Genomic DNA, 23,474 nt, shown 5'->3' on the forward strand with positions numbered 1-23,474 from the left:
TAAGAAAGCCTCCATTTATAAGTTGTAGTGGATTGAGAAAAATCATTTGATCTACATTTATTTTAATGTACAGGTAAAGTTATGCACATTTATGTCACATGTCTTACATCATTCAGACTCCATTTGTAAGCTTCATTCATTAGATGATACACTCCAGTTCCACATTCCCCGCACCATACTATGCTCTGCTGGTCCCCAAGCTTTTGCCTATGCCAGTTCCTTTGTTTGGAATAAAATTGTCCCTTGATCTCTCTCAAGTTGCCTCTTTAAGACTTACCTCTGGCAAATAACTTTTCAACACTGTCCACTGTGCCTTTAACCATTTCATGGGATCATGTGCTCAACAAGTCTCCGAAACTTAAACTTTTTTTGTTTGAGTTTACCCATAAAAGCACCAATGAAAAAATTAAAGAAATAACTGTACATGTAAGCACAATGTTCTTAAGGCCAACTTCTTGTTGTCCATTGGAGTTCTTTAGTTATAGTTTCTATCACTGACAAGTAAATTATAGTGTTGTGTGTGTGTGCAGGATTCTCGATCTGATGGTAAATGAAGATTTGACCAAAATCCCAACAGAACCTTGCTGCCAGCACGTGTGGAACAAGTTTTTAAGTGAACAGTAGGAAGATTACATTATTTTGATCCTGTTTCTTTTACAAGCGTATTTAAGACATTCCCTAACAAATATTACCTCAATAAATATGAAAGTGTTTGAGAATGTGATGGACCTGTTTCTTTGCATTTCTTTGACCATAAATCTTCCAAGAATTTATCAAGTGAGATCAGGTACTATCCTGGACCACAACTGAGTAATAACGTACATCATCAAGAGCCAAGACAAACTCCTCTAACCACCTTTATTTCTGCATTATGGAGGCATACAGTGGTCAAAAATGTCCCAGTACAACAGTCAAGATTAAGCACATTAGCCTGTCACTCATCAAGTTTATGGCGTAAGCTTATGTTACATCCAGCTGACGCTTGGGCATAATTCATGTAATGCCTAAACCTGTCATTAAATAGCCAACCATTGTTCCTTTTTAACCTGTTGAGTGTACCTCAGTCCTAGTTACAATCAACATGTAACTTGAAATGCTAAAATTTACCTTTGACTGGATTACAATCAGCATTTAACTAGGAAAAAAAAGAAATTTTAAGCACACTTTTGTCAGTCTGCATCGCAATCAACATTTAAGATAAAACATGTTAAAAGTAATAAACACTGTCGTTAAAGCCTGTGAAAATGTTCAGAAAGGAAAATATGCATTAAAAAATTGTGGCCCTGCCATGCAGCATTGTGGGATTGACATAGCTATAGTTGAATGGCATCCAGAACAATCTGAAATCTGTTTATTTCATATAAAAACAGCACATAAGCTAGCAACAGGTTTGAATGAAAATTCTCAAAATCTGGTGCAGGCGGGTCTTGAAGGATAGATGCACAAAGGTTTTCTTAACATCTTGTGGTCACTGGTTCCACATCTTTGAGTGTTAGTCTGATCTCACTGCAGCCTGATAAATTCTCCATTTCTTTAAGATTTGTATAAGTGAATAATCTGGTCTCATCACTTTTCACTTTACTAGTTTCTAAATGTTGAACAGTTCTGCAAAGTGCTGGCTTTAGTTGGCCAAAGTTTGGATCCTGATGGAGAGTTAAGTATGTGTACAGTGTTTAGTATATTGTTTCTTTTAATGTCTGCTTGTACCTAAAACAGCAATGTCATTCGGATAATGAGCAGAAAGAAAAGGGCATGTGTAAAATGCAATCCCTTGGTTTATTATCAAATCCTAACAAGTCTTGGTAAATGATATTATTCCTTATTATGCCTTAAACTTTAACTTATTTCGCACAGCTGCCATTTTGTAGAAGTGAGCTTCGTATAAGTATTAAACTCTGGAAAAAGATAATCTTTAGCCAGAGGCACAGAGGTATAGATGACACTGACCTGGACTGCACCTATGCACACAACTACAACTTATGCTGACATGAACCAGAATCACAGTCATGCCACACATTTATTGGTAAGATTTTTTCCCACTTACGAGCTCATCAGCCTTATGATGAGGTCCCAAACATGACCAGACACACCATGACAGAAAAGAGCTGTAATCAGACCAATTCGCTCTAGATCAGAGCAAAACTGATGTGAAATCAGCCTTCATATTCAATAAACACTTGTTTTTATATTCAACAGATAATAAACATTTCTAAAATGTGAGCTTTTGCTAATTTGATGCATGACATCCAGCAAACTTGTGTTTAAGATATGTCAGTTTATTCTGATTTAAAAATCTTCTGGTTTTAGTTGTCATCACAGCACTATACAGTACTTGTCATAGGTAGACCTCTTACACATACAGTTACAAAGCTGCTTGAGCCTTATATCCTCAGTTTGCTGTCTGCTAAAACCTTTAAAGCATAATTGTGAAAGAGTGTATTTAAAATGTACATTTTGAACATTCAAAATATGTCTACACAGCAAAGAATTTGATCTGACTTAACTCAAGCTGTCATCGTCGAATAAGGCCAAGTTATAGGTAACAGAAAATTCACTTGGTAACAAGCATGATTATAGATGGGCAAGAGACCAGTTAGGACGAGAAGCAAAGCTCCTTACCACCACATACACACTAATTAGACAATGTGAGAGCAGACTTACCACGCATTCCTGTCAATAGTACTCGGAGGCAGCTTCACTAGTTGCCTCTGTCGTCAGGAGGCACACATACAAAGCATAATTGCCTATTGTCAAACTGTTTCAACAAAGTCAACTCTCTAGTGTTGAATACACAAAAATGTCGAGTCATGACAAAGCAAGTAACTTGATAAACCCCAAAAGCATAAAACAGTCCTCCCAGAAGAAGAGTATATCACACACATATCTTCTGCATGATAAACTTGCAGTTTATAGACTAATACTCATCCACTCATTTGCAAATGTAACAGCAGAAAACAAAGATACACATCATCATATGTGCCCAGCACCCTGCCACTTCCAGCAAACTCACCCGCATCAAGCGTTCTTCACAAGAAAAAATGAGACTTGCCAATTTTCCAGCTGTCTCATTTAAAAATTAGACATCAACATTTGCTTGAAGAGTTAACTTCTCTGCCAAGAAACATAAAAACAACACATCTTTGTAAACCTTACAAAAATGCAGCACAAGGCTCAGATGATGTATTCATTAAAAATTGGACAAAATAGGTCACATGAGGATGAGAAAAGCTTGTGGTCTATGCTATTATTAAGCCAGCTAAAGAAACAATATAGCACTTTTGTTAAGGAATACTGAGTACAGCTGAAGATCAACATGAAACATGTTTGCATGCCAAAACAAAAGCACTCCCCCATCCCATGTTACCATCCTTATTGATGACTTGACACTCTTTGATTCATCACATTACAATGCAGGAATCAGATTTTTTTTTTTTTAATGCTATAAGTAAAAATTAATAGTTTCCAACATGCCTGCATAAGAATAACATTTAAAAAAACACATGTATAATTTATTAGTCTTCAGAGAATAAGGCTCTGGTAGAAGATGTGAACAATTCCTAGATTCAAAATAAAAATAGTACTGGGGGTGAATAGAGTAATGAAAAGCAGAAAAGGACAAGCTGCATGTTACGAATACTTACAAAACAATTTAGGATTTATTTTTGTTTCGCTACAGGAAAATATAAAAATGTTGTTCTTCAGTGACTCTGAAAGCATGAGCTAAGGGTTTGAGAACAGAATGTCTGAAAATGGGAAATAATATTTGTTAGTCTACACCAGCACAACCATTTCAGATTATTAGAAAAGTTTACATAATGCTTAACCACATTTTTTAGTCATACATTTTGCCTTGTATATCATGAAGTATCATTAACTTGGCAATGTTACTAAGTTCAGTGGTTGATTCTGGAGACTGTTTTGAAAGTAAATTGGTAGGGAATGCCCCACTGTTACCATAACATTTTGCAGGATGCAGCTTGTACACACAAATTACTGTTTTGTTGCCATTAATCAAGCTTGGAAAAACTACAAAAGCTTCACTCAAATGAAGATTTTTAGTATTTACTCATGCTTCCTATTTCTTATCTAAGTCAGACCCATAAGAAAAACTAAGGAACTGAGAAACTTGCATTTGCTATAGATTAAAAAAAATAATACATTAGGGGTTAAGTGCATGTTAGAAAGCTGAGGAACAGAGTAATTATAGAAGCAGGGAGAACACAAGACCAAAACATGCTTGAACAAAAAAAAAAAAAAATACAGCTTTTTTTCCTGGCAAATTTTTGTAGGTCTAAAAGCCAGTGCCAAAATAGCCTCATGTCAAGTTACAAAGAGCACCATAGCTGGAATGGAAGAAATTTGAGCATCACCACTATTCTAGACAGCTGTGAAGGAAACAGATGGTAGGGTAGGGAGAAGCAGGAAGTTGATAAGTAAAGTAAAGATGGCTACCACATTTTGGGACTGCTAACAGCAATTAATGTTGCAGCCATTGAGGCAGTCCAATTATTTTTTGAGAGAAAGAGAGAACAGGGAAGAAAGTTATCAATCCCTTCGTGGCAGGGTTAAGTCTTTTTTGCAGATAAAACCATAAAAAAAAGGTATTTTCAAGCAGGATTCAAGCAAGGTTAACAATAAAAAACTCATAAAAACAAATAGTTATGGTTGATACTTTGTCTGGTAATTATGTGCAAAGAAAATGTATTCCAATATCCATATGAGTAGTGTGGGGAAAAGGTCATGGTGGTATGGAATAAGACTTTGCAACAGCATAAAGCAGGACAAAATTGTGACAGATCACATGCATGTCTGTGTCTGTGAGGATTCTTAAACAACCAAAGCAGGTGATGTATGCTAGCTTTAAAGGTTTTTTAAATCTAAAATTTGCTTATTATTATGCACTCACATACACCATGTGTTTTACATGTTATCACATACCTGTCTTCTAGAAATACCCTCAAGAAAATACGCAGATAGCAGAATCTAATATAAAACCAAATGTTAGCAACCATGTTACTGCAGATCCACAGACAGATGAGCAACAAATGACCATTTACAAGCACTGACATCAACACATGCTGCTGACTGAAGACTAACCCTGAACAGATGTGTAAAGAACAAAGTTCAAAGAGGTAACAAAGTGTCATTTTTCAACAAGTGTGACACACAAAGTATAAGATTTTAAAAGTTGAAGACGTTATTCCTGCATATTAAAATTTACTGACTGATTTTGCTTGCAGTGTAAGAGGGACAATGAGCATTGTGGATGAATTCATGCTTTAAAGTATAATCTTCTATAATCACAAAACTTGACAATAACTTTGATCACACAAATTCAAAGTTCCAGGATGAAACAATAACTAACTGTTACAGATATTTAAAAAAAAAACAAACAGCCTTCTCTTAAAATCTTGTCCACAGCAGAATGACAGAGACTGGAAGATGTGTAAATACTCTTTGCAGATACATCTTCAATTCAGTTTTCCCTCCAACTCCAGTCTATCAAACTAAAACAAGGTGACAGAATCAACTTCTCCTTCATTACTGACAGAAATGGTGACCTAAGATGAAGTGAAAGATTTACAAACATGAGATGCTGCACTGATATAATCAAGAGCCCATATCTATTTCATTTTTGGGTGGGTAGGTAATATCAGTATTTTTGTTACAAGGAACTAGGCAGATGAGTGCAAAAAAAATTCACAGCAATGTTTACAATGCTTTTTAGTGTAACCTGCATATTTTTCCCTTTCTTTTTCTCATTCACTCTCCACCAAGCATGCAGCTCACCTACATGAGACAAACCACTCAACCTGCAGCATTTCTAACTGACCTCTCTTTCTCTTTCTTGCACTTACTCTAGCTCTGCTGTGTCATACACTTTCACTCCTGAAACACAAGAAGAATATCACCTTTATTAAACATAACGAAAGTTTAAGAAGTGAAAGGTAATCTACTCTCTTTACTGAAACAAAACCTAGTATTGTAATATTAACTCAGAATTCACTTTTAGTAAACCAAGATTTTAAGTCAAAAAACACACAATGATATGCATATGTGTGTGTTGGGGAGTGGGAGGGAGAGACTTGACTCCTGATATGTTCAGGATTCATTAGTCATATTCTTTCCACTGTGTTAAATAAGACTGTCATCCCTGCAGTGAGACTGCAAGGTTGTCACAGACAAGTCCTTGTTGAACCCAGACTTGACATGCTCTATGTTGTTTTAAATAAGAGAGGAAGGATTATACCATCGCAGGCAGGAGTTAAAAAAAATCATTACAGAATTCTGAGTGACCAGCATTATTTATAAGTGCAGGAACAAGAAAATCTTGACTGAGGAGCATTTAAAAGTCCCTCGCCATATAGGTGACGTGTACCACTGTGGCCTCTGAATCATACCTGCTGTAACCCCATCTAATTCAAAGCCTTTTTGTACTGTTACCTCTATAAGGATGAATGAGAACTGTGTATATGTATGGTTTTTATGATGAAAATGTATGTTAACTTTAAGTGTACACATGCTCATTCATGCCTTACAAGAATATAATAATCAAAAATGTGTGACCATTAGCTTTACATAAAGTAAGATGTATTGCATTGCAGAACTGCACTCTATATCGTAATGTCCCAGTTAAGGTTCTTTCCCCAGGCAGAACTGCAGAGAGTGCATGTGCATGTACCAGAGTGTCTTGGAAAAAGAGTCAATGTGATCACCCTCATCCCCACCCAACTGATTTGACAATGTTGTGTTCGACACCTGTATCAGCCATGGTCAGGTTCTGCATTAGGCCTCTGCTTACATCAGGCAATATCACCTACAGTGACCCCAGAGTGCACTATCACATCTGGTACATGAGGAAACAATGTCAACCCAGAGGAAAGCTCATTTTTCAGGATACTGTCACCCATAGAGAAATCATTTTTCAGCTTGCTGGGTATATCTCAGTGTTTTCATTAATGCCTCAAGACCCAATTTTGGGAAGTAGATAGCTGAGTGGTTAGAGCACTGGTGTCCGAACTGAGAGCATACTTCCCCCATTAGACCCAGCTGGCGGAAATAGGTACCCGGAAATAGGGCTGGGGAAGATAATCCAGCAAGGGAGACGATTTGGGCACTGTCCTCATGTAAAGCTGCCCCCCGCAGTGTTTAAGTGTGTCTCAAATGTATTTTTTATCTAGACAGGATTTGAATACAGTTAGAAGGGTATGTTTCATGTTGTCCTGTTTGAAGTTTAGGAAACTAATATCATGATCTCGATAGCCAAAAAGACAATCATCTTGTTGCTTGAAAGAATGCAGACATGTCAAGAGTGCAATTTAGACAAAGGTTCTATATCCATATCTCATCTCAGGCCACATTTTTCTCTGCTTATGACCAGATGTTTACAAAGCAGGCTTGGAGTGCTCAGACTATCTCTCTCTTCACTATTCTTCAGACTGCAGAGCGAAATCACCGTCATATGGAAGTACTTTCCAGTGAAATCAACTCAGTAGATTAATTTTACTTGCAGCAAATATCGACTCACTTTGAGTATTTTGAAGCATCATTTTTCTCAACCCCATCCACCTGTTTTTGTGGCCACAGTGAATGTTGGTGTAGCTGCAGAATCTCCTCAGGTATGCCTTTCACCTGTGGTTTGTCTTGAGCAAAACTCTTCTCCATGACATTAGACTTCTGTACAAAGAGTTATAGATTTGATGCAATGCTCTCAAAAACAGACGAACATGAAACATGACACTAGTAATTCTAACCCTGATTTCATTAGTTCTTAATGAGTTTTGTCCTAAAGGGAACAATACCCAAGCTTTAGACTCTTACACTTACAAGACTGCATAATGACATCAGTGCTAATCAGCTGCACATCAACATACATAACATATATCATGAATGCACATAAAATGAACTGACCTTTGGCTGCACTTTGCAAACAATGTCATGAAGTGGCAGGAACACTCCATGATCCTTGTGGCAGAAGAAGTAACGTTTTCCATTAAAGAAGCCATCATGACGTCCAGCTGCACATAGAAAGACGGGGTTGTTTTACATCATGCTGATAACTTTTGCCTGTGGATCTCCGAGAACTGCCCATTAACCCTAGGTATTAAAACAAAAATTTGTAGCCTCCTCACCTGGAGCATCCAGCTCAAGCCCAGCAAAGACCATATTAGGTTGTCCTATCTTGTCCAGGTGACCAATATAGCGGATGCGGCCAGTTCGCTCCCCCTTGATGACTACATGATCCCCAAGCTGAACCTGCAGCTTGGAACTGAACATAAAAGAAAACCCACATATAAAATAATGGATCAATGATGAACATTTCCTGCACAAGACATAAGAATAGTGGAGACAGATAAGTGGATTTTAAAATGCATCTACCTTAAGACAGCACTAAACTAAACGGAAAGAAAGATTTCAAACATATGCATAAAAGATAACTATCTGTACAACATTTTTTAAAAGTTCTAAATTATCTGAGGAGATAAAAAAAACTAATGCTCAGTGACTTACATATATAATAAAAGGGGGAAATGGAAATATAAATATGATTACACTTACTTTACAGGAAACTTCTGAAGCTCCTGATTAAGCGTTTGCGCCAGTAATGCATGGGCTTCACCCCCCATGGCCTCTTCACAAGCCATGCACTTGCACCCATAGAGCGGTTCTGCATACAGAACACTGCCAGGTGCAGAGGACAACTGACAGTGAAGGCGTCTCCGGGAGATGCTTAACAACAAAATGAAATTTAAGCTAATTTTGTGATATGGTGGAAACTTTTTAAAGGTAAAACGTGCTGCAGCTAGTGTACTGGACAAATTTGTCAAATGTTTTAGAAAATCATTTATTGCAAACTACTAATGGAAAATAACATGTAAATCTGAATCCATCCCCTATAGGTTATTTCCCTTGGAGAAAGAAGAGGTTTTGCAGATTCAAACATTACTCCTTTGTGTGTGCAAAACATATTCCACGTTACCAAAATATCTGAGTGCCAAAGTCATCAAAATAAGTACATATCATATAATTTCTTTTATTAAATATGCATGGTTTCAGCTTAGTCAATTGAATTACCCTTCAAATTTTATAAATAAATAAAAAATAAGTTTTCACTGTGTCCCTTTTAAAGAGATACACTTTTGAAGTAGCTTGGGGTAAGTTAACATGAAGATTTTCTAAAAGCTAATGCTTATTAAGACACTTAAAATAACATATTTGTGTCAAATCATTTTGTTCCCCACGTAGCAATACTGGTGAATATATTGTTCAAAAGTGAGATAGTCACTTTTAATTATACAAAACCAGCCTGACGCTAGAATGGTTTATAATTCCTCTCAATCCATGCTTAAAACTGTGCCCTATTACTATGCATAAATTATGCCACTATATATATAAATGAGAACTTTCATAAAATTCATTTTAATACTTCTGAAACTCCTTAAAGTGTCCATTGCCACAAAAAGGTCATAGGATCTAATGTATGCAAAATGTGTAGGTCATGACATGAAAAGGAACAGCACCTGTTGCTGTTGCTATGAAGGTTTAATCTGTTCCTGATGGACTCACCCGTTTGCAACATAGTGACGCTTGCCTGTTGTGCTAGCTGTACTCTCTGGCTGCTGCAGAAGGTGATCATCAGGAGAACTGAGAGAACTATCATCACACTCATTCTCAACATGGAGTTGTTCTTGCCAACATTCTCTGGCAAGTTGGTTCATCTATGAACAGAACAATAGTTACTGAAACTAGTGCCACCCCATCAAGTTTTTGCTTATAATCTAAGTTAAATTGACCAAAAAATACTTCTATAGCTAACTTTTTCTAAGTATATGAGGATCTAAATCTGGAATCCAGATAAAAAGAACAAAAGAAGAAAGATTATGTGATAACTGACCTTTGCTACACAGGATATTGCAAAGTTGAGAGCATTTATTTATTTTATACAAGAGCAGTTTGAATTTGTTATCTTATTCAAGAACATACAGCAGTGGTAATAAATTATATAATGTTGATTTCTTAAAATTTTACTTACTTCTAGTTCTTTCAATCGTCCTTTCAAAATCTCTAATTCTTTCTTGGCTGATCCAAGTTCCTCTGCAAGCTTAGAGTTCAATCTCACAGCTGCAAAAAGCAAATACAAATTTCCCACTCATGATTCCACATTTGACAGCCGAGTGCTTCAAGCACTTGCATCCAAACCCAGAGGTGTACCAGTTCAGTATGTGTGGAGCAGCAAATTTCTAATCCAACCTGCTGTTAGAAATGGGTATAAGGTAGCAAGGGAGAAGAGATGGGAACTGCTGTCATAAAAAAAAGTTGGCCCCAAGTAAAGTGCAACCTCTAACAGCTCACACCTTCAACAACTGAAAGGTTTGGGGACTACTTTCCCCCGCTTTTTTTTTTAAACCAGCTAAGACATAAATATTACAATTCAAACTAAATACCTGAAGACTTCTTTATAGGTTGCAAAATACAGAAAAGGTACTCTACCTTTTTTTCTTTTATTAATAAAAGATTATAGCAGCCTAATTGCATTAAGTTAATGGATGCGCTTATAAACCAACAGCAGTGGGAAAATATCAAAGTACCACTAGGAATAAGGCCTCATTGAGAGTGCTTTAATGGTCAATTGCAATCCTACCACACCACTTTCTATGCTGAAGCTTACACATTTTATATATTTACTATGGATTATTCTCTGTTTTTCCTGATCCTATGGCACAACACAAAATTCCCATGAATTTTATGTTGCTTATGAGTCTAATGGATTTCTTCTCTGACTGAAGTCAGAGGTTCAAGGAGACTACCACTAACAAGACCAAACTCGGTATTAACAGTAACAGTACAGATCTACATAAACATGGGTAACACTTCAAGTGAATATCTTCACGCTGTGAAAAATCACCCTTGCAAAAGATGGCAGCTGATCAGCTGCCATCAATACTAGAATTGCAACAATGACAGCAGCAATGAAAGACAAGCAAGTGAAACAGAAATTCCATTAGTTCAGTCCTAAATATCATCTACAGTTGCCAAACAAATGGTTTCCTATAGTTTGTTTTTATGCAGAATCCTATGACTCGAGGATAAGCTTGACTTTGTACACTCATTTGTACTCTCATCGGTCGCTTTGCAACTCAGAGAGGGAAAAATAACAATTCTTTACATAGGAAAGGATGATGATTCAAAGAAAGCCCCAATTACCACCCAGTTTCACAAAGTTGCCTTCATTAGACACTGCCTAGGTGGAGGTTGCACTTGCTACAGGCACCTAGTTAGAAAATTAACATGATACATGCCTTTAAATCATAACCTGTACAACTTGTACACAAAAACAAATGTTTTAAGCAGAGAAAACTTACTTTCTATGAACTGCTCTTCTAGTGGGGAGTCATTGTAACGCAGCAGCCTGCACTGCACTTCCTTGGAAATCTTGGGACTGGAAGAGAGAGAAACAACAGTAGTAATATTATTTAGAAATTTGCAGCATAAATTATGTAGAATGCGGTGGTCCTCCACATTACTCTCTTGAATGATCAATTATTGTTTTCTGCACTGGATACCCATCCGTTATGCAAATGTGTACTATTTGCAAATGTATTTGACATCTATTTATCACTGCTAGTCCCCTTTTCTACATCCTGCTATTTCATCATGCTGGTGTCAACAACAATTGCTTAAACTGAAAGAACACAGAGCACACCATAGAGAGTGCACCATCAGTGCACACCATAGAGAGTGTCATCAACGAATCATGTTTTATTTGAGGATCTGTTCAGTCAGTCATCCCTTGACCGACACATGTCATTAGGGGAGCACATGGATAGATGCTGCAGCTGACAGGCCTGCCACTCTTGCCTAATTTGGGCAACAGTCGGCAGCTCCTGTACATGACGACCAGTCCAGTCTTTGACATTTGTGAGCCAGCTTTTTTCCTCTGGGCACCACAGCATTGACTACCCTCCAAGGTATGAAGAATAGTCTTTGACAAAGTGTTGTGCCAAGTCATGCAGCCAAATAAGACCATCCTACATCACCTGATCATTGAAAGTAGAGGTTCCTGGTGTCCTACAAGTGTGGCAATCTTGTTTCATACAAAGTCATTGGTTCTACATTCTCTGCATGCAATCCAGAGCAGCCTCATCAGGCACATGTTCTTGAATGCCTGGATTCTCCTTTCCACTTCAGCAAGTAGACTCCATGTGTCACATAGTGAGACATATGTCAGCCACACATGCATGCACAACTACTAGAACCTACAGGAGTTATCCACTGGGCAGGGTCAAAGTACAAGGTACATGGTCAAATATTCAGTACAACACTGCCAGCCACTAAAGGGCACATCTCCACAAAGGTTACAAAATTTAACTTGTAACATACACTGAATGCTTATTGTACCTGTGAAGAGCTTATCTAGATATTTATGATAAGGAACGTCATTCTACTTAAGCACTTACCTGACCCGGAGAACCATGTCATCAGGCTCAGATATAATTTCAGGCAAAGAGTTCTTCCTCCCTAGTCCCCTGCTTCCATCACAGTTTGTATCATGACCAGAAGTTTCCGACAAACAGTGCACCACAGCCTGAGTGGTCACTCCATTTGGTGGTCGACGGGTAGTCCTAGGGGAGCGATGATTGTCATGGTAACTTGGTGTTGAGTGGAGATGGCTTTTAAAACTATGATTTTTCTCAAGTTTGGGAGAGTTGCTCAGAGTGCTTGAACACTGGCTGCAGCGGGAACATGGACGTGATCTCTCCTGCATGAAACATTGCCCTTAATATAACAAAGATATAATTTTTTCAGCAGATACCTGCTGAATTCACCTTTTAATTATGATACACATTGTACTGAACATGAAAATGTGCTAAAGTTCTTTTTCTTGAACCTATTTTTATTTGTTCCTAAATATTGTGACAATACAATCCATCCTATCCATACATGCTAATACATATTGCCAATAAACAAGCATGTATACATAGAAAGCTATTTATGCCTATAAGACCATCATTATTTCACTGTCAAGATTACTATTTATGCTTAATGCTTAATACAGATAACCAGGTAAGCACCTTCCTGGAAAACTGAACAACATTCTGACCTACATTTGGTGAATGCATCATTCCCAGTCACATGCATTAAGCCACTGGATACCAAGGTGTAATCAGGAAATACCTGTACAAAGGCAACTTGTTCATGAAGGAGAGACTTGTCTGTACAAGAGGAGAAGGATGGAGGTGTGGGACTGGTGGAGTGACTGGTACGGAAGCTGACGCCTGTGGAGCCTCGCAGGGCTTCATTTTCTCTTTTCAGCAAAAATACCTTCTTCTCTAAGCTGGAAAATTCAAGAATATGAAATAACTCAAATTTTTTAAGGAATTTGTTTAGTTCACAACAGCCTTTTAGACATCTAGCATAAAAAGAGGAAAATGTTACACCCATAAATCCTCTAAATTTTGTGTGTGAGAAAGCAAACAATGCCATAATCTTGCTCAATACATAATCCACCTCAGTAGGCTAAAAGGTTGAAAAGACAAAGCTGCTCAGCCCCTTACATGAGTACATCTACCCATCTATGATGTATAAAAAATGTTTCTTTTTCAGTAAAAACAAGCAATCCTCTTAACCAGATTATATTGTGCAAACTATAGCATGAAAACAACTCATCATCTCATATGCACAAGGAGATGGTAGCAGATAGGAGAGAGAGGATGAAGAAGGTAACAGAAGAGAAAGTTAAAGATGGCAGCAACAAAAACATCAATAAGATGATACTTTTCCAAACTGTAAGCTGCACATACCTACGCTTGGCGCGTAACAAGTTGGCGATGTCGGCACACAAGGGCACTATTCCCTTGCGTGTGCTGTTGACAACAAAGGCGACGGCTCTGGCAGCAATCTCTTTGTCCTCCACAAGGCCACTCAGTTCACTGTTGCTGTCTGCATCAGAAGGAAGCAGCAAACACTGAACTTTCCAGAGGGAGTACAAAGGCATGCTTTCTGTTTTGCCTTAATGTTGAAGAGGCATTATAAGAGTTCTCCCTGTCCGAGAAAGTTCTACACTTTCTTGCTTAGCTGCTAATTGATATTCTATGCACTAACCCACAATTAGAAATGTGGACAGTGATGGGTGGGAGAGGTGAGAATATCACTGAAAACTTTTTACATTCTTTCAAAAATGCACATGATTTGTATTATCATAAAACACTATATATATATTGTGATGTCAAAGGGCTTGTGAATATGAAAACCTTAGATATTTACATTTTATACATAGAATATGGATGAAAAATGAATTTTAATCGTATACTGTGCACACCAAATCCTTCATTTATTCAGACAGTCATGGACTCAAACAGTCTCCTTCTTCTCTATGTTCATGTTTGTAAGAGAGTGAATGCACATTTGTGTATGTGATTCACATGTATGTGACTTGCTCTCAATATATAACCCATGCAGAGATAATTCACTGTCAAGATATGACCCTGAAATCATCAACTACCACTGGTTTTGGTTATACAATCCTTAACATTCGTACTCACAGCTTGTGCCAAGCTTCGAAATGTAAAGATTTTATGGTAAGGTGACCAGACGTCCCCATTAGGTGGGACAGTCCCGCTTTTGACCTCGTGTCCCGCCTGCTCATCGGGCTGGACGCCCAATGTCCCGCTTTCTGGCTTTCTGGCAAGTCCATCAAATGTGCCACTTGTCTTTAAAAATTGGAATACCGTACGCTGATTCAGCGTCCTTTGAAGGTGACGACACCATCATCAGCACGTGTCCCGATTTCGCCCCCGTCTGGTCACCTTATTTTATGGGAAAGAGAAAAGTATCTCCCTGCAAAGTATTTTTCTAAAAGCAGAGCTCAGCACAAGCTGCATGCCATTATGACCAAGAACACTCGTGCATGCCTTTCAGTACTTGGACTGCTTGATGTCGAGCCTGGTACAAGCCACTGAAAAACTAAAAGAAGACAAAAGATGATACTAAACTGACCACACATTCATTCTACACCAGCATCTTTGCCCGCTCTTTCACATGCACATGCACAATCACACACACCCCTCCACATACATGCAGAATAATGAGGCTCCAGCAGCAGCACCAAAATGATCATTCCCATTTGCCCACACTTTCAAACAAGAATGAACATTCACAATAACATTCCACCACCACCACCCTCCCCACACTCACACACATGCACAATGATAATGAAAAGTATTTCTTAAAGAAGTGATTTTTGAGACTGGACTTGAAGGCTTTAAACACAGAAACAGACTGGCAAGAATGGGGAAGAGAATTCCAAATGATGGAGCCAGAGAGGGGGAAACCTATGCTGTAGAGAGTGAGTCTGGCGGTAAAGCATCAACAGCTCAGACAGGTATGCTGGGCCCTAAAGACATTTTCAGCACAGTATCACAATCTTGAAATATGTAACTTGTGGAGAAGGTATGTAGAATGATCTGTTTTTCATTTTATTGGTGCTTGTTTACTTTTTTTAACATAAAAGTTAAGTTTAAAAATCATGCTGAGCCGACTGAAACTACAAAAGATCACTGAACAAGAGTAGATGGTTTCAGGGCAGGCAACAGAACTACTGACTCATCGAACCTCAGAATAACAGTTGAAAAAAAACCCTCAACACCAAAGCTATCTCTGTCATGTCTTCCACAGAATTCATGAAGAGATTCATCAGAATGTGGCATACAGCACTATTGGCCTCCAAGAGTGAGTACAATATTAACCCCCGACCTGATCAAAATTAAAGAAAGTCTACATATCAAGAATATACCAGTTCAATCCTATTCAAGGCTATGTACTCTCTTCTACAGTATCCATTATCTTCCTGGGAAGAATCATGACACTAAAGAAACATGAGGGTTTAGCGAGCAGTGCAGGCAGGATAATCATTAAAGCAGCTCGCAGATGATGACATTCAATGGGTTAGCTGGTAAAGAATAAGACCTTGCTGATCTTGTTAAACACAGTAAAAAAAAGTTTCAACACTGTATGACACAGGAGTATTTACAGAAAATATGAAGTTAATGACTAAAACACTAATGGCATCAGAATGGACATCAGAGTCAAGCGAAAATTCTTTTCACAGAAATACTCTCCAGAACAGCACAGATAACAGCATTCACCAAATTGAAACACATCAAGAATCATACCAATGTCTCTCTCCATTACAAAATCAGGCTACCTTATCGCTTCACCTTCAATAGTATGGTTTCTGTTATTTTAATTAATTTTTGTTTTAAATGATCCATCACTAGTTATAAGCCCTCATGTCTTGTCCTACAAATACTCCAGTTCTTTATTCTTTCACCATCATGAGGTATTAACAATTAAAAGTTCCTTCATTATGACTAAAGGGTTATTACGCTGTTGGCAGATAAACATTTTACCTTTTCATTCTGTGCGTTTGTTTTAGAGACAAAGACGTAAAAAGAAACTTAGAGTCATGAGTCATAATTTTATACTTATTACTATAAGAGGAGTATATATTTGACAACCTGCGTAGTTTGACAGAAAAGTGGAGATGAAGGGGAGAAAACTGAGTAGCCGGGGAGGTGGGACCCAATGAGCTTTAAAAACAAGATTTCAACCATGGATATAAGATTCTCACTAGAGTGGTAGGTGACCACTGTGGTATAGTACAAAAATGCGTATTCTTTTATTCTTTATATCCTTTCTCAAGTACCTTTTACCACGGACCGACATTCCGTGTAGATCTGCTCCTTTTAATTTTAGATGAGAGAGAAAAAAAAGAAAGAAAACCAAGAACAATTATAATGATCACTTCTTCATGGATCCATGCATTTAGAATGAATAAGAAAAACAGCAGTAACAACTGAATTGCGAAAATAAATATCTAGCATTTCCTTAAAGGACAAGGAAAAAGTATTTAAAACGCCAGATGTGCTTAAACGCCAAAGGGTGCTTAATCCACTATACCATATAATTACCGATTTAAAACATGTTTCTCAACAGTGTTTAAATCTATGCAGCAGAAGTCGACCACTATAAATTGTTGAAAAAAAAATAAACAGTGTCTCTTCATGTCTCTTTGTTTCACAAAGCACAATGCTACATTTTTGCCATAGCACTCTCACGCCGCATTTTTCAAGACGCCGATGCCATCAGACACGAACATGCCCGTGATAGAAGTTTTAGCTCCCTTGTCTAATTACGCCCGCTGTGTGTGTGGAGTGCTCTCCCTCCAACATCGCCTGTCAACGACGCCGCCACGCCCACGGACTGTGGTCGTTGTCAGGGCATTTCGAATCGTCGACACTCAACTTTCTCGCCCTTCAGGAGCCACACAACGACCTTCACAAACCCCCTAACAGTGGGTACGACCTGCAATCACTATAGTCGGCGTTCCCAATGCGTAAAAACGCGAGTGATCGATACAAACCAAAATACAGGGGTCTTTGAAAAAAAAAAAACAAAATCCGCACACACACACACACACACACACAAACCAATTTTAATTCATTTGAAAACCCCCAACAATCTTAACAATTAAGAAGGCATAAAAACACCTTGCATTTTTGCATTTTATGAATGAAAACACTAACACGAGATGCGAGGATTGGGGGTAGGGATGGTTCCTCGTTCCGATATAAAGTTGTTGAAGGAGGTACTGGATTATACAGTAAGGAAAAGGGTAAGGATGAACGGCACGTGACGTTGGTGGCAAGTCTGACTTACTTGTCTGAATAATGAGCACCGGTATAGTTCTACCTTCTTCAAAACCGCTGTGAGATCCGTTCATGACGATTCTTCAAAGCTCGTTCACTGCACCAGGGAACTGCATGGTTGTGATTGGTCGCTGGTGTCTTATCCGAGTCAGAAACTGAGACTTCATGATAGGCGGGCTATATAGTCCAAACCTTATTCACGGGTGCCACATCCACAGGAAAACGTACACGTATCAAAGGCGAGATCTGCACCAGCAACCCAAGAGTCTTGCTTTCTTGGTGACAGGTATAACGCCTGAAACTAACGCAAACTTGCGCCCGCATCGAGGTCAAGATCCGGTATCTGGCCAGAGGGCAGCTGCCTGTGACTGTTGCCCGGAGCGATACAGGCTAGCCAGTGCGGCTCGGACACTTTTAAGAACTCCCCTCCCACCCCAGACACCCTAGTCCAACCCACGAACACAAGCCTCCTGCAGAACATCATCCCTGCGACGATGTACTTTTGTCTTCTCTACATCATCACCGCGCTCCCTCGTGGCACCTTGCCCCAGTATCAACAACGTACAGTGTGTGTGTGTTGGAGGTGGGGGGGGGGATGGCAAGTGAGGGAAAGAATGCAGTAGGAGAGGTTTACAAAAAAGAAAAAAATGGCGCTAATGAAAGACAAGGAGGAAGGGAATGGTCTCAGAAAATTTGTCACGACGCCACACCTCTGTGTATACTTAATTTAAAAAAAACAAAACAACAGGGGTCTCGCTGTAAGCACCGAAGTATAATAGCTATGTATATGTTTGGGCGTGTATTGGCGAGCTTCCCCGTTGACAGATCACGGCCTGCTTGCTGGTATCTCGTCTCAGGCCAGAACGCACACACGCCAAGTGACGTTACACGTACGGGAGTCGGGGAGGCAGAGAGGGAAGAGGAGCCGCTAAAAGAGATACAACAGTAGAAGAGGGAAAAGTCTGGCGTGCCCTGACCTGCAGCTGCATCATCGCCCCAGCATACAATCATTTTCAACACGCTCTCCGGCCGCAGACGCAGCCTATGCCATTCCAGTCATTCTTCGGGGCCTGCAGCTTACGGCAGGTGTCGCGCGCGCGCAAGCGCGCCGCTGTGGACCAGATGCTACAGACCTCCCCCTCCCCACCCGTTGTTCTGCCGCTGGTGCCGCAACCGTACGCTGCGCTTGCTGCAGTGGTGCTCAAGGCCAGATGGTAAACACCCATCAGGCGCGAGTGCCAGAAATTCCAGAAGCCAGACCCAGACCCCCACCCCCCGCCTTTCTTTGTCGCGGTGCAGTATCGAAGGCATCTCTTGCCCCAGCCGCCGAAACTGCAGTGAACAAGCGATGCACGCTGCCTCCTAGCCTGTCGTTCAAAGCTCGCCAGTCTCCTCTTATCTATCTATACTCTTTGGGCTAGTGACATAAAAAGTTTATAGGTAGACAGCTGCTACTACTACAAGAAACTAATATATATATACTCCAAGCTGCGAAATGACCGTAAAGGCCAGTCAGCAAAATTCTTTGCTATATATATATGTCTCTGGCGCTTATTGATATTTTGAAATCTTAACTCGCAAAACTTGTTTAGGTGACGAACACTTTTCAGTATTTATAATCTTACACTGTGATTGTGGGTAATAATTATAAGCGTGATACATCTTGGAAGGTCGGGCTCCTTGTTTCTGTAATTAGTTCTGGAAGAGGAAAGTAAACCTTTACATGATGTAAGTAAACAGGGAGTTGGATCATCATAAACCTTGAAAGTGTTATGAGCCAAGCCCGTGCAATTACGGACTGCCGGCCTCCCACTGAGGAGAAAGCAATCGCACCTGCCGCGAATGGAGATGAACAGGTCTCTCTCCAGCCACACCGCAAAGGTCAGATACCTACCTGGCTGCCGAGACAGTAAGAGCCAGGTCCATGTGGTAGGGGGCTTAACCCATGGGCCGAGAACAGCAAGGGCACCAAGACAAACAACAGGTCGTAAAAAATAAAAGCGCGCGTGAGAGGGAAGGGGGGTAGAGGTGGTGGCGGAGAAGGAAGCCGCATAACCTTTTACTTATTTACAGTTCTTGCTATACCATTTCTAAACACAATCACATTTACATGTCTTCCTTAAATTGCTCCAAGACGCGAGTCAAATTTACAGCTAAATGAACTATGACACTTCAAACGAATGATACCAAGGTGTGGCAAGTAGGAACCTTCAACAATTAATCCTCCCACAGCTCTGTGACACACACACACACAACATTTAATTCGCGTGCACCGTTCTATGGGTAGCAGTTTTGCTGCTCCGCTGCAGCGTTCTGACAACGTGATACGTAAACAACGAAGTTTCCACGTACTATGGCGCAAAGAGTGTCATAAATGCAGTCATGCCGTGTAGTCACGGACGTTTACAGGTGGACTGCTGTCTGAATGCCGAGACCAACCTTAGACTTATGCTACGTTCTCCGCTGTTAGTCTTGGCGAGCCTTAACAATGAATGCGAATAAACCGGAAGCTTTGTACACATCTACCTAGTTTTAGTAATTAACTGGGGGAAAAAATCGTCTGCCAGCAGTCCAGAAATACAAATTCGTGGTCACTCCTATGGCTGAGAATGCGCGGGTCCGCTGTTCGCGGAGTATCATTTCTCGGCAACTGACGTTTTCATAAATAGCTGTTGTAACGGTCGTCAACTAGAACACACACAAGACCTCACCAGTCACTGCAACCTCAGAAATGCAACACACACACACATGCAATGCAGGGCACATGCTCCAGGGAGTGGCAGGGACACAAAGATCTGTTAGATACACGAACACGGTGACACATAGATCTTAAATACACGCACATAAATGGGAACGATAAAAGATATTCCTTGCTTATAATTACGACACTTTTGTCCGCATGTTGTTCCTCTATATAGAGAAAAACATTAAGATGTCAGGCCAGGTTGCTGTCGCCCTGGGCTGGGTTGCATGCGAAGTCTTGAAAATAAATCTTCAATCGTCGGTCTCAAGTTCAAGTCGACTTCGCTAGGTTTAGTCTGAATACTTAAGACTCATTTTCAAGACCTCATGTGCACACCAGCCTATGTCAATGGCAACTTTTGGAAGTTAAGCCAAAAAACTTGGGCTATAAGTCCAAAGTAAACTGCCTGAAACCTTGCCCTGGTCCATCTACCCCATATAGTTCAACACCACGCGCCGCCTCTTCCCATCAAACTTGCCGATCAAGATTAATCTGTTTACTCAAACTACTGATGTGAAATGTCAAGTGACTTGTCTCCTGCTGAAGTGCTGGGTGTTGGGTTATCTGCATTTGACGAAATCTACCAGGAAAAATGTATATGGCTCTATTAGATCATCTAGGGAAAGATTTCGTCGGACATATGAAAGCTAGGATGCAAAAAATGGATAAATGATTTCATTTTATAATAAACCATTCTCTTACTCCTTCCTGCTCTTTCTCTCTCTCTCGCACACACATATGCTGTGAAACAGACAGCACATGCACCCATCTACATAGTATCACTTCAAAGCTTATACAGATTAAAGTGAATCCTTATGTCTGTTTTGCTTAAAGAACTAGCTAGTTGTCTAGACAACCTTGAATCTTCCATAACAAAGAAACCCAATTATTCCTACAGCTATTGAGTGTTTCTTGGGTATGCCTATGTTGCCTTCATTGCCTTCATGAACTGTCACTCATGCAACTGCCATTTATCAACAAAATATATAAGCGCTCAATAACCAAAGATACATATTTATATATATGAAGAAAGACAACAAGGGAATAAGATGATTTCATAAGTCAAGGTGTCCTTGCTCACACATAACAAAATTTTCTGCATGTTTAGTTTAGTTTTAATTTATTCCTTGTTACTCCTCAAGGAGCATAGGGCTGCAACAACACCTTGCACGATCTGGCTTTGGGCAGCCCCAACTGTGGTTTTGAGTCCTTTGCCTCGCTCTCTACTGTTCTTTGCAAGTCTGCTTTGGTCTCCCAACTCTCCTCTACCCCTGAGAGTTCCAGTTAAGTTCTACAGGTAGAGGGCACTTAATAGGGAGAGACTGGCTCTTTCATCAAGAATGTGTTCAGCTGCTTCCTATATATATATATGTACTTTTTTATATAATAATTAAAACAACAGATTACAGTTGAACTGCTGCTGAAGCAGAAAGTTCCAGATGATCAAATTCCTGTGTAATATGGCATTGTAATCCTGGAGAAAAGCCTGAAGAACTGGCTGCAGAATGCCATTGTGTAACCTATGCCAGTCAGGTTGCCATGTAATGCTGTAGGGGTGTTCTGTAGGTCATTCTACCTCCACCCCACATCTGACAAAGCTCCTTCATGGCGGCATCCAGTTAGCACTTTCCCTGTCACCACCATCTGCAGATTCTATCATTTGAAAGAATGTGGTAAAGCAGAACCTGTGGAAAAACAAAGTGCTGTCCCAGTCCCTTCTTGCTCAACTCCAATGATACCATGCTCAAGCAATAGATGAGCAAATAGTAGCTTACCTCAAATGCAGGTTCACATCTATCAGCCTAGTTTGAATCATCTACTCCCTGAGGGTGACATTGCTGGCTGCTTCATAATCGTGATTTCTTTGCCAACAGCCTACAGGACAACAAATTATCCTACTAAGTCAACCACAGGTCACCTCCTCTTGTCAATACTTTCCTTCTCATTACAGAGGTCTTGCACATCCAAGATGATTGTATTTGAGACTACTGATCAGCAATCAACTTCTTCTACCCAATGCCTGCCCTGAGTCATCTAGGTGTTGTTCTGAAGGCATGATTGAAAATTGTCTCGAAAAGGATCATCAGCACACACCTGCCCTTCAACATTGGCTGATGACAACACACACCAGTCCCTCAACATTGGCAGATTTACGTTCAGATTAAACTTGGTTTACACATTCATGAAGGTTTTCTGCTGTTTAGTTTGTTGTCCTTGGAATGGATCTGATTTGTAAGTATTTTTATACTTCTTGATCATATGTGGCTGATTCCTGTGACTTCCATTAAAGAAATTTGAATTTTGAGCAAATTTCTGTTGTCTGTTAAAGCATGCAACAAAGACCAAGGACATTCTCAGAAGTATTTTGTGTTATTAAGAGAGATATATTTTAATGAACTTACCCACAAAGCAATTGTTCTAAGAATTATATATAATTATAATTATGATTATATATAATTATAAATTTTTAAGTTTAGTATATTATATACATGTCTGGTTAAAGTATAGCAACAAATATCTAAAGTACGTTATATTAATACAATGTACCTGTGTTATTTCCATCATAATTCTGACTGCTATTGAATCAATGGGTGAAAGCTTGCTTAACATAATCACAATCACAACCAGCATGTTAAGTAAATGCCATATAAACATGACGCTGAATGAGACAAAACTACTATTTTTTTAACTTGTCTTATTAATTAACATTCCTTACATCATATAGCAGCATCTGATGTTCTCAGACAAAAAACTAAGATCTTTGCTGAATCTAAATCAAAATCTCATATCTTAGCCTTTAATAATAATAATGATAATTGTATTGCACAGATCATGACCAATCTCACTCTCTGTACTGAGCAGTAATGATACAAAAGGAACATTAGGTAAGAGGCAATGGAAGGCAAGATACATATGGGCACAATGAATAACATAAAGATGAAGTACAAGAGAGGAACATAATGTAAGGGATAAAGGTATAAAGGGATATATATGGACTGTCAACAGTGTAGACATAGAGTAGT

The 23,474-nt window shown here is 39.3% G+C and overlaps 2 protein-coding genes across 4 annotated transcripts in view; one reads left to right on the forward strand and one right to left on the reverse strand.

The window, feature by feature from the left end:
• Positions 1 to 4,258, forward strand: part of LOC112565373 — a 31,565-nt gene extending 27,307 nt beyond the window's left edge. For both annotated transcript variants that reach the window (XM_025240800.1, XM_025240806.1), the window contains one exon: positions 531 to 4,258. The gene's annotated coding sequence lies outside the window, so the exon portion shown is untranslated. The remainder of the gene's footprint in view (positions 1 to 530) is intronic.
• Positions 845 to 17,151, reverse strand: LOC112565389. 2 transcript variants are annotated; one of them, XM_025240830.1, is made up of 13 exons: positions 17,118 to 17,151; positions 13,803 to 13,941; positions 13,177 to 13,336; positions 12,459 to 12,760; positions 11,364 to 11,440; positions 10,034 to 10,122; positions 9,568 to 9,719; positions 8,560 to 8,730; positions 8,133 to 8,269; positions 7,912 to 8,018; positions 7,529 to 7,677; positions 5,834 to 5,889; positions 845 to 5,561 (listed from the first exon to the last, which is right to left on the reverse strand). In XM_025240830.1, exons 1-12 carry the CDS (start codon positions 17,122 to 17,124, stop codon positions 5,874 to 5,876), a joined length of 1,506 nt encoding a protein of 501 aa, XP_025096615.1. In that variant the 5' UTR covers positions 17,125 to 17,151; the 3' UTR covers positions 845 to 5,561; positions 5,834 to 5,873. The 2 variants fall into 2 exon arrangements, with proteins under 2 accessions (XP_025096615.1, XP_025096605.1); XM_025240820.1 differs by having other exon boundaries at positions 845 to 5,889.
• Positions 17,152 to 23,474: the final 6,323 nt, after the last annotated feature.

Source organism: Pomacea canaliculata, linkage group LG1 (genome assembly GCF_003073045.1).
Source record: "Pomacea canaliculata isolate SZHN2017 linkage group LG1, ASM307304v1, whole genome shotgun sequence".
Lineage (NCBI taxonomy): Eukaryota > Metazoa > Mollusca > Gastropoda > Architaenioglossa > Ampullariidae > Pomacea > Pomacea canaliculata.